This window comes from Dasypus novemcinctus, chromosome 9 (assembly GCF_030445035.2).
Source record: "Dasypus novemcinctus isolate mDasNov1 chromosome 9, mDasNov1.1.hap2, whole genome shotgun sequence".
Taxonomy (NCBI): Eukaryota; Metazoa; Chordata; class Mammalia; order Cingulata; family Dasypodidae; genus Dasypus; species Dasypus novemcinctus.
In genome coordinates this window covers 62,374,317-62,386,616 of record NC_080681.1, presented here as the reverse complement: position 1 = coordinate 62,386,616, position 12,300 = coordinate 62,374,317, and the positions used below count along the sequence as shown (strand labels likewise).

Below are 12,300 nucleotides of genomic sequence, written 5' to 3'. Positions count from 1 at the left end.
TTTTCAATAGGTTGGATATATTTACATTTCAATAGGGGCTGGGACTTAAGATGGCAGAATTTCTTTTTTTAAAATATCACTATTTGAGTCTCTAACATGCTGGGAGTTTTATATACATCATCTCTTTCAATCTTCAAAACAATTGTTAGGTAGATGTTATGTATCCATTTTAAAGATGAGGAAACTGGAGTTCAGAGACATTGAGGAACTTGTCCAAGTTCACACAGCTGCTAAGAGACGACTAAAATTCAAATCCTGTATTTTCAAACCCTGAAGTCTGTGTTCTTTCTGCGATACAAAACACTTCCTATTTTATTTGCTATCGTGACATAGTATTTTTCCACAGATGAGCATGCCTGTATGTTTTAGGCATGAAAAAATATTAGATCAGATTATGCTATGGGAAAATAGAACTCTATAGAGAAATTTCAGATTTAAAAACTTTAGGCATAACTATATCACCATTCATTACCAGTAGATCACTTATCTCCTTGCTTAGAAATATGGCAGGAATGGCTTAACATATGTAGGTTGCACTGACATTCTTTAGACTTTCATTTACTTATTCTATAAATAGTGATGAAGCAACTACTTTGCACCAGGCACTGTTCTAAGTGGTGGTGAATCAGCAGTGAACAAAAGGAACAAAGCCCATGGTTTCATGGAATTTACTGTCTAACAGGGAAGAAAAACAACAAACAAAACAACAAGAGAAAAGTCAGGTGATGGTATTATTAAAAAACATGAAGCAAGATGCATAGACTTTGATATTGTAGACGCGAATCAATTATGAGCCAGGTGCTTAGGTTCAGTATATCTAATTATAGATGCCTACATGGAATCTGCACCTTAATATTCCTGTGGAAATTGTGAAGGCTGGGAACTCATCACAGTTCTAGGACATAGGTATTATTATCTCTATTTTACAGAAGAGTAAACCAGAGTCCCAGTAAAGTTTCTAATTATGTCCCAAGGTCACAGAGTTGATAAATGGTAGAGGCCAACTTGAACCCAGGATCTCAGACTCATGTTCTTGGTCCTTCTGTTGTGCTCCTTAGACCCCTTCAGCCAGCCCCATGATGGCTTGAGGATTCTCTATTCTTTTTCCAGGCACTAAAGCCCAATGGTGTGTGGCAGCCAACCCCCCCCCCCCCCGCCCCCACACACACACACATATACCACCACCACCCTTAGTTTCCTGAAATCTTCAGCTATAGCTCATTAGCACTAGGAAACAACTAATTTCATATCCCACTGGGACTGTGGAGTGAGCTAAAGCTACTCTGGCCTTCCAATTGGCTTTAGCAGAGGAGCTGGACAGCCTAGAGATGCCCCAGTATATGGTATGGGAAATAATTAGGGCTAAACCATCACAGTGTCTGCCACATGCTAAGTAACCAACTAACATTTGCCGAAGGAACGGAGGAAGGGGGGAAAGAGGCAATCCCCAGGAAGGCTCTAGAACAAATACAACATGATAAGTTATGTTCAAATTATATTTCTATATTTGAAAATAGGTTTTTCATATACCAGGGAGAAAATGTGATGAGCTTGGTAGGTAACACATGTAGAATGTATTAAAGATTAAAGAATGTATTAAAGATTAAATACATTCTACATGTGTTAATTATTTAAAGATTTCAGGTGATTACTTCAACTTCAAAATGCAAGAAAAGGATTTCTTCTCAAATAAAATGTAAATGAAAGATAAACGGCAAATTTGATTTCTTTCTTATTACATGTATTATTCTAAGCAGGATAAATGTCTTTTCTCAGCAGGAAAAATTCATGAGCAATAAATTTTGAAGAATACTTAAAAGTTATGCATAAATTATTTTTGTCTTACATGAAAGGTTAAAAACAAAAGAAAAACAACCTTGGTTGTGACAGTGGCCAGCTTTAGACCCCATGACAAGCAATTGGGACTTTTCACTTGTGTCGGTCAAACCAAATGAGGTTCATAACTAAATATATTTAAATAAAATGTGCGTGCACACACTTAGGAAAATGTCTGATGTTGACCACATTTGCAAGAGATGCACTTCTAGAAACCCACTGACATCACACACATGCAATCCAATTTTCTCAAACAAAAGGTGACTTCCTGAAGTAGTCTTGCAGCATGGAGAGGCCCTCACTTCAGAGAACACTGTAAAGATTAAATTTTGCTTCCCTCTTCTTCTTTTCCTTTGAGGTCAATGTCCTTAGAGCAGAGAAGAGAGAAAAATGATCTCTGGCATCATGTGTACACAAATGCTTAGCTGAAATGATTTTTCTTTGCTTTCAGAAAATGGGGAACAAGATATTGGACTTTTATTGGGAATGGTCTTCTTTGCCACTATGCTGTCAGTTCTTTCTTTGATTGGGATATTTAACAGAGCTCTCCGAACTGGGTAGGTTTTTGTAAAATTTCTTTTTTTAAAAATTTAGATTATGTACATGAACCACCAAAACATAAAGTAAACTCAGTTATTCACTGGAAAACTCCACTAACATTTTTATTCAGAGAAAGGAAAAAATAAAAGAAGCAATGTTTAAAGAGTACTTATCTGTGCCAAGGTCTTTACAAATGTCATTCATTTACTCTTCCCATGGACTCTGCCAGAAAAGCTTTATGGCCTCTTTTACAGATGACTTAAATGAGGCTTAGAGAAGCTAAGTAGTCAGCCCAAGGTCACCAAGCACTAAGCCAGGAATCCAGATGCCTATGACATCAAAGCCCATGCTCTCTCCTTCACGCCACAGCCTTTTCCTTGTGCCTCAAGTTTATCTACTGTGTCTGGATTCTTTATAGTGTTTAAATAGAGTGTGCCTCAAATTCTGTCTGAATAAATCAAGGAATCAGTGTGAAGAGAAGTTTGGGGAAAGCAATGTTCAAATTTGTAACTTTGTTACAAATTGTGATTGTTTTAGCATCTAGCCCTAATGCCCCTTCTCCGTAGCCTCTTTCAAGCATTATTTTTTTCCATTATAGTATTAGTAAAGCTTTGTTATTTAAAAAATGAGACTTTGAGGAAAGTGAGGCCTTTGCTTTTCCAAATTTTACTAGATGAATTAAGTGTTTCTAATCTACTAAAAGACTAAGGTTGTTGGGGGTCATCTCCCATTACATCTGATTATTCACAAATTTTGACACCTATGAATGTTCTTTGCCAAATTGACTCTGAGTCTCACTTTCTACCGTCACTTGCTTTATGAGATTATTTTCCTTTCTTTTGAACTTATGATCAAAATGCAGTGGAAAGATTTAGAGTGAACTATTCTAAATATATTTTCTGTTGTTGTTTTTATTTATGTAGGGTTTTTTCCTCAGAATTTAAGTCAGATTTCAGAATTTAAATTACACATTGATAAGCATATCCCTAATACTCTTGTGAGGTGGGCAAACTAATATGGAACTTTGCTTTAGTTTGTTTTAAAATATACTTGATTATTTTTGGTAATGTATGGTGGTGATGGTAGCACACTATTATGACCATAATTAAGAGCACTTGATTATATATTTGAATGTGGCAAAAGGGGAAATTTTAGATTGTATGCATGTGCCTAGAATAAAAATTTAAAACAAAAAACATAGGACTGTTTACAACAAAACAAGTAAACCCTATTGTAAATGATAAACAATAGTTAATAGCACAATTTAAAAATATTCTTTCATGTATTGTAACAAATACACCACATTAATGAAATGTGTTACTAATACAACTTTTGTAATAAAAAAATTAAAATTTAAAAAATATATATTTAGTATGATGCCGTTTGAGATATCTTAATGTTAAGCAAGTACCATATAAAAATATTACTATTTGTGTTATTATCCAAAGATGTCTTAGTTAGCTTGAGGTTTTTAAAAAATTAAGTTTATTACTAAGACTCACCTAAAAATTAATTTTCAGTTGGTAATGACAGATATAGAAACAGGAAAGCAACTTTTCTAATTTAATTGTTTAAATAAGTATTTTTAAACAATAAAAGAAATGAGATAATTTGAAAGTAACTTTTTTATATATGAGCAGATATTGTTATTGAATATAACTAGACATTATAAAAGCCTTACTTCAGAAACAGAACTGAAAACTGAAGGGCAAAATATTTCAAATATAATGAAATCAAGAATGGGTAAATACAGATAAATACGTTCTCACAGTACCTGCATGTATTAGTCAGGGTTCTCTAGGGAAACAGAATCAACAAGAGATATGTCAACAGTATGCGATTTTATAAGAGTCTCTCACATGGCTGTGGGGATGCACAAGTCCAGGTTCCGCAGGGCAGCTGCAACCAGGGGCTCCAATGAAAGTCTAGTGAAGGTCCTTGATGAGTTCTGGAGGACTATGGCTGTCCAAAGATGAGCTGGGAAATTCTCACTCAATGCTGGAATCACTTCCCCTTTGAAGGCATTCAACTGATTGGATAAAGCGTCACTCATTGCTGAGGGCAATCTCCCTGATTGATGTACTTGTAATCAGCTACTTACCGCTGCAGTAAAGTCAATGGTGACTAAAGTCCATAAATGCCCTTGTATTACAGTTAGCTCAGTGCTTGCTTGACCAAACAACTGGGCACAATTACCTGGCTGAGTTGACACAATAGCCTAACCATCACACTACATACCATATAAAATTTTTTCTAACAATAGTGTGAACTTCACTCATTATGCAAAAATGTGCCGTACAGTATTGTCTCTTCTAAAGCAGTGTGACCTGTTTTCCCAAACTAATTTGTACAGTCAATGGAGAAAGTGCTTTCAACACCTGTGGCAGTACTGAAGGGTCCCTTGGGGGAAGGAGTGGGGCTTTCACATCTTTCCCCTCTTTTTTCCATCACCCTCCTCCCCCAACCCCATGAACCTTAACAAGCATAAAGTCTAAGTAAAAAATGGCATTCTCACAGTGCCACACAGTGAGAAGATGCTTCCCAGGCTTTCCTTCCATTCACATCACAAAATTCTGGAGCTTCACTATTTGGAATCGTTACAAATTAAAATTATAGGAGTTCAAATTATATTTAGAGAGCTTTATGATAAAACATTCTCTTCTTAAATTTTTTGTGGTTATGGTCACCTCGGAGAGTTCTACAAAATATGGGGTTGAATGGGACCTCACATATATATTTTTAATGTAATATTATTACAAAGTCAATAAAAAAAAAAATGCTTTCAGTTTTTCAAACTTTTCCACACTGACATCTCCTGCTTGTAATGGTTTGCCATATTTAACATGAGTACTATTTCACTGCCAAGAAGGTTCTCCCTTTTATCTTAACTCTCATATGAGGCTTTGTTGTTGTTGTTATTTGTTTGTTTAATGTTCCTGCTATTTAGAAAGAAGCAGAGTGATAACGAGAAGAGGAAAGTCTGAAAAGATATTAGTTCAACTTCTCACTTAACTTTTTAAAGTAAGAGATGGAAATCTTAGCTCCTGCAGCAGAAAGTTTGATAAGAATAAATTTCATTCTAATTGATGTTTTAATCTTTTTTATGATCACGTGCACCAGTCCTCAAGTAAAATGCTTCTAACATGTGATTTTTGTTTTTTAGAATTAAAAGAAAAATCTTATTGCTCATTCCCAAATGGCTTCATGAAGATATTCCGAATATGAAGAACAGTAATGTTGTAAAAATGCTGCAGGTAACCAAACACTATCAAACAAAAACTGAGTGGCCGCTGAGAGCAAGGGTGCAGTCCAATAATTAGAATAGAATTCCCATTCAAATAAATAAATATATGTATTAGTATATATTATACATACATAAGAAGAAAGAAAAGGGTATATATTTCAAATCTGACTTAAAAGACATGAAATATTGGAGTTAGGGGCAAAGGAGAGAAGGAAGAGAGAAATAGTGCTTTTCAAAAGAGAGAACTGGGGGAGCACACATAGCTCAGTGGTTGAGTGCTTGCTTCCCAGGAACGAGGCCCTAGGTTCAATCGCCGGTACCTCCTAAAAAAAGAGAGATAGAGAAAGAGAAAGTGAAGAGGAAGATTGTGGATGGTGCCAAAGTCACTTGTCAACGAAGCAATTGGTAGATGGCTTTAGGGACAAAGGGGGAAGGGCAGAAAAGCTAAATGGAGTGAAGCTCAAAGACTCAAAGGGGCTTCTGTTTTACATGAGATTGGAGAAGCAGGTGGAGTACAAGGAGGGCACCACATCGCTCTGGAGACTCTGTGAAGTGCAAGAAAATTAACGTGAGACAGTGTTACCAAGGGTGTGCCAGGTTTCCATTTCAGCAAGGCAGGGAAAGGAGCACACATGGAAGACCCTGAGGCTGTAGAGGATTTGTTGGTCATGGAGGCGCTGCTACTGGTTCTGGAGGAAGGAAAGGTGTCTACTACGTGTGCTCCTGCTACTTTCTGGGGCTCTGGCACAATCCTCAAGGAACTCACAACCTAGTCAGTGGTACAGACACATCATCCAAACATTGCAAAGCCATGTGTGACTGCAATGACAGAAATAAGCCCAAACATGTGATGGAAGCATAGAGGAAATGTTTTGAAAGATGAGTTGCACAGGAGAAGGAGAGAACATTCAAAGTCGAGGGGACAACATTCAAAGTCGAGGGGACAACATAAGCAAAAGCAGAGTGGTGAGAACAGCAAATTGGGTGGTGCTTTATCAAAACATTTGACATGAGAAGTGGCTAGAATAATGCCAGATTGGTGAATGGGACCAGATCAAGGAAAGTCTTGTTACAAAACTCAGACTTCATTCTATTGATCAATGGATTTAAAACTTCTTTTAAATTTTTATTTTTAGCCTAGGAAGCTTTGGAAGCCAGGTACTTGTCAGACAAAAGTTGCTCTCTTTGAAGCTGTGGCAAGAGAATAGTCCATTAATGGACTCCTTCCTCAGCTGGAGGAGTCCCCAAAGTAGCATTTTTAAGCATTGGTTGCATATTTGAATCCTGATGCCCCCCACATTCTGGAATCTCTAGGGGAGAGGGGAAAGTGGCTACCCAGGCACCATTATTTTTTAAAGTTTCCTAAGTGATTCCACTATTCAGCCAAGGTTGAGAACAACTGTTAAGGGGTTAAGAAAATTAGGAGTCCCTGAATGGTTTTCAGTTGGACTAGACATGGTTCCAGGAAGGAGGCTGATAGGGGGGTCAGAGAAGTAAGAATAAGGTGGTGCAGGCAAAGCATCAAGGAGCAAGGATCTACAGTGCTGACCTTTTTGTAGAGGGTCTATAAAATAAGGAGTGAAATGTGTCCTTGTAATGTGACAAGGAGGAGGTCACTGATCATCCTGGCCCAGAGGTTAAGTTGAGAAGGGAATGGAAAGGGAGTATTTTAATTTCCCAGGCTGTTCAAAGCAAACACCATGAAATGGGCCAGCTAAACTATGAGAGTTTATTTGCTCATGATTTTGAGGCCAGGAAAATATTCAAATCAAGGCATAATCAAGGTGATGCTTTCTTCCCAAAGACGGCGTGCTGGGGCTGAATGCCTGCAGTCCTGGCTCCTCTGTCACATGGCAGGGCACATGGTGGTGTTTACTGATCTCTCCCTTCTCTTCAGGTTTCGCTGGTTTCATCTTCTTGCTTCCATGGCTTTCTCTCTGCCTACACTTCATTCTCTTATAAAGAACTCCAGTAAAAGGATTAAGACCCATCCTGATTGAGGTGGGACATATCTTAACTGAAGTAACCTCACCAAAAGCTCCCACTTTCAATGCATTTACACATACAGGGAGGGATTGAATTTAAGACCATGTTTTTCTGGGGTATATACAGCTTCAAATCACCCCAGAGAAGAAGTGAAGACTGAGAATATAGACTTGTCTTGATGTGTCTGGACAAGAAGTGAAGTGGAGAGAAAGGCTACACTGATATGTGGTCAGCTCTCAAATATTTGTGGAATGAACGAAAACTGTAGCTCAGGAGAGATGTAGAGTCGAGAATGTTTATTTTAAATGGGACTTAAGAAGGACTAAAGTCCTTAAGACTTAAGAGAGAGAGGAAAGAGAGGGCAAATTGCTCTAACAAGATTCTGGGAAGAGGAATGGGGAGAGTGTAAAGGGATGCGGTGGAGAGGTGCACCTTGAGCTGGAGGAGGGTTCCTTGTCTCCTGATACCTGAAGGAGAGGAAGGGTGTGAATGTGGCTGATTCGGAGGAGGCAATGGTGCCTACCAAGATTGGAGGGGTTTCTAGAACCATTGAACCTACATGTGAAATGTCATACATGGTTAACAACTAATCTAATTACAAGCATGTATTCACCAAACAACAGATAATAAATACTGCTGTCTTGGTATTAACTCCATTTAATAATTCTATCTTGTTTGGCCATTAAATATCCTAGGGAACTGGAGACATTCTGTAACTCAGAGAATTGTCTCTGACTTCATTCTGATCAGATCATCTTCTTCCTTTATTGTCCTCATTCTGGAATAAGTCCCTGTTGCTCTACTGTACCCTTCATTGGTATGGTCTGATCTGACCCAGTCCTTTGCTCAGTTGCCAGTGTGAAGTGGGAAAAATGCCCTCCTTGCTCAGAATATAGCCACATTGCACTCTTACTTTCCTAGAGCATGTCTAATATCCTTTTCTTGATTTGACCTTTGAAATTATGACACCCCTTCCCCCTCACCAGAACCTGGCAAGTTCCCTGCAAAGGCTGGGGCCAAACAACACTGAATGCTGCTTTATCTGAGGTCTTCCCTCTTAGCCAAACTCCTTTCCCTACTGGGCTTCTGGAATTAGAGATGAAGCATTTGGCTTCCTTCAGAATGAAGTTTTGTTTTTGCCCAAGAGACTAAGAAGTGGCTATCACTTCATAATTGTGATGGGTGGGAGCTATTTGCCCTGGAAGGCCAGCCATCAGTTAGAAGGCCTCAATTCCTTTCCTTGCCCAGAAGGGCTGTCAGGCTTTCAAGCCAATAAAAACCTTTCTCACCCACCTTCTGACCATCATGGATATGTCTGGATTGTGAAGAGCCATACACCTTTAGAACCTCAACACTGCATTTATCACAACCTCGCGCTCAATATGTAAGCAAAATAGGATTCTCCCCCCTTTCTTTTATTTAAACCACAACAAGGCATTTTCTTGTAGTAAGGCTCTATAACATTAAGAAATATTTTAAAATATTCAAAAATCCATTTTAGCAGAGCATGAGCTAATATACAAGTTAACACACATGCTAACATGAAAGACTCCTCTTTCCCTTTAAAATATTTTAAAGCAAGCCATGTCCTTAAGGTGTGGGTTATTTTGATTATTCCTTTCTTTTATTCTGCAAACAGGAGAATTTAATAAAGACTTAGAATCAAGGAGTCTAACAAAAGACAAAGGGAGAAAATTTATATGGGAAGATAATTTGAGAAAAGGGATGGGGGAAGGAAAGTTGAGAGAAAAATTGAGAGAGAGTAGAATTCCAGTCTTATATTTGGCTCCTTTAAATGTCTTTTGTAAAAAGAAACAATGTTTCTTCTTCTTAGGAAAAAAGTGAATTTATGAGTAATAATTCCGATGAGCAGGACCTATATGCTGACCCCATGATTACAGAGATAAGAGAAATCTTCCTCCCAGAAGAACTCAAGCCCACGAACTACAAGAAGGAAAATAATAAAGGACCTTTGGAGGAAAGAGATTGCCTACAAAAGGCACTACTCACCAAGACTACAGTTGTGTATATTCCTGATCTCAATACTGGATATAAACCCCAGATTTCAAATTTTCTCTCTGGGGAAAAGCCTCTTAGCAATGACCAAATGACTTCCTCAACTCTTATACCACCTGATAATTCTTTGAACCTAGGAGGGAAAGCCAGATTAAAAAGACATCCTAATTTTGCTTTTCCTATCTCAGGTATAAGTTCACTAAGCAACACAGTATTTCTTGAAGAATTAAGCCTCATTTTAAATCAAGGCGAATGCAGTCCTCCTGACATGCAAAACTCAATAGAGGAGGACACCACCACGCTTTTAGAAAATGATTCACTCAATGAAACCAGTCCAGAACAGACCTTGCTGCCTGATGATTTAGTCTCCTGTCTGGGAATCATGAACGAGGAATTGCCATCTATTAATTCTTATTTTCCACAAAATGTTCTGGAAGGTCATTTCAGTAGGATTTCACTCTTGGAAAAATAGAGCTGTGTGGTCAAAATCAATATGGAAAGCTGCCTTGTGATCTGAAGTTGAATCATCTTTTCAGTATAAATTTAATTCTGCCTTTTTTTTTTTAAATCAAAAATTAAGATTCAAAGATGGAATGTGCTTTGTGGTCACAAAAAAATACTCCAACAATATTAGGGATACCTCATGTATTTCTTCTTTATTTTACCTCATTGCAAGGAGCAGAACAGTTCTCTCTTTTGCATAAAGAGAAGATAAATAACATGATAATGAAATGAATGTTGAAAACAGTTCTTTAAAATTAGAGCACTGATATTTGGTTGCAAAGGGAGAAACAAGTTTAATTTTCATTTTATTGCTTAAAACTCTCTTTGAGTCATTAAAAATATAGCCCCAAACAAACAAACAAAAAATAAGTGGAGGATAAAAACAGAGGAGCATTAACTAAAATGTTTGCTGTATTATTTTTTCCATTACCTTCCATTCAGGCATTAAGGATTTGATCTTTCTTTATTTTGATTTTGGACAAGAGAGTTGTAAAACAATGATGTGTAGAAATCATGAGATGGCTGTCTGCATTCAAGTTAGGAGTGATGTGTTGTTCTCCTTTGGCATAATTGGTACCTAAATCACATTATAGTAGTATCCAGCAGACGTAGCAGATGCAGGATTAGCAAAGTGTATCTTTTTAAAAAAATCAACCATGTCTTAGATATTTTTCAGAAAAGTATTGCTTTATTGTAAAACAGATATATGGGGAAGTGGACTTGGACCAGTGGTTAGGGCATCTGCCTACCACATGGGAGGTTCGTGGTTCAAACCCCGGGTCTCCTTGACCCGTGTGGAGCTGGCCCACACACAGTGCTGATGCGCGCAAGGAGTGCCTTGCCACGCAGGGGTGTCCCCCACGTAGGGGAGCCCACGCACAAGGAGTGCACCCCGTTAAGGAGAGCCACCCATCACGAAAGAAAGTGCAGCCTGCCCAGGAATGGTGCCGTACATGCGGAGAGCTGATACAGCAAGATGATGCCACAAAAAGAAATACAGATTCCCGGTGCTGCTGATAAGGATAGAAGCGGTCACAGAAGAGCACACAGCGAATGGACACAGAGAGCAGACAACTGGGGGAGGGGGGGACGGGGTTCGGGAGAGAAATAAAAAAAAGAAAAAACATGCGTGTGCTGAAGTCTGGGCTGGCAAATACATACCACACCTACCATTGTTCCCATCTTACATGCCCAGCAGACACCCTAAGTATCACCACGTGCCTTTCTGCTGAGCCCCAGAATCCTATCAACACAATCCTGTGTTCCTGAAGGCCACAATCAATAAGGGCAGGGATGGGAGATGAAATCTTTTGGCAAATCTAATCAATATTAAAAAGGCATGTGATCTTGAAAATATGAAATGCATATTTTAAATTGAGAAAGGGTATTCATCAGATTTTCCTATTCTGATTTATTTTTATGGTCGAAGGAAAAATTTTTCTACTAATCAGAATAATTTCAAAATAGGATTGATTACTTACTGAATTTCCCTTTCTGCTCTGTCATCAACCATAATAACTTATATTCAGATTTACTAGTTACATTTTATTATAACAAATCAAGTAGTTAATCAAAAAGGATCAGTTGCCTACCATTGTTTAGCATATGATCAAGTTATTTTGTTTTATATGGCTTTTTTTTTTAAGAAAAAAAAATCTAAAAGGAATTTCATTGTCACTCAGTGCTCCAGTGAAGGGGATGATCATACATTTCAGTTTGTCCTGGTTTTTTGGCTGTTGTCCCAGTGGTAATTATTACCAGTGCCCTTTTGCTCTCAGAAGTGCTCTGCTTTGGCTGATAAATCGTATGCTCCATCTATCTATGAGGACTATCTAATGTCAAGCATGTAAGTAATTCATCAGAATTTATCTTTTTTTTTTTTTACCACCAATCCCCTTTTTTTACCTTAGAGCATTTGCTAAAGCCATATTTCTCTAAAATGGAATATTACTATTCAGTGTAAAAAGTGTATTCTGGGGAGCAGTTGTGGCTCAAACAGTTGAGCACCTGCTTCTGACAAGGGAGGTCCTGGGTTCAGTTCCCGGTGCCTCCTAAAGACAAAAAACAAACAAGCAAACAGATGGAAAAACCAACTCAGGGAAGCTGATGTGGCTCAGTGGTTCAGTGCCGGCTTCCTATACACAAGGTCCCAGGTTCAATACCCGGCCTCAGTA

At 38.1% G+C, this 12,300-nt stretch overlaps 1 protein-coding gene across 1 annotated transcript in view; it reads left to right on the top strand.

Moving 5' to 3' along the window:
- IL23R (interleukin 23 receptor) overlaps positions 1-10,252 on the top strand; it is an 84,123-nt gene extending 73,871 nt beyond the window's left edge. The window contains exons 9-11 of the mRNA XM_004483684.4: positions 2,288-2,393; positions 5,540-5,630; positions 9,441-10,252. Of these exons, the coding sequence (XP_004483741.1) occupies positions 2,288-2,393; positions 5,540-5,630; positions 9,441-10,094 (851 nt within the window). The 3' untranslated portion in view covers positions 10,095-10,252. The remainder of the gene's footprint in view (positions 1-2,287; positions 2,394-5,539; positions 5,631-9,440) is intronic.
- The last annotated feature ends 2,048 nt before the right edge of the window (positions 10,253-12,300 follow it).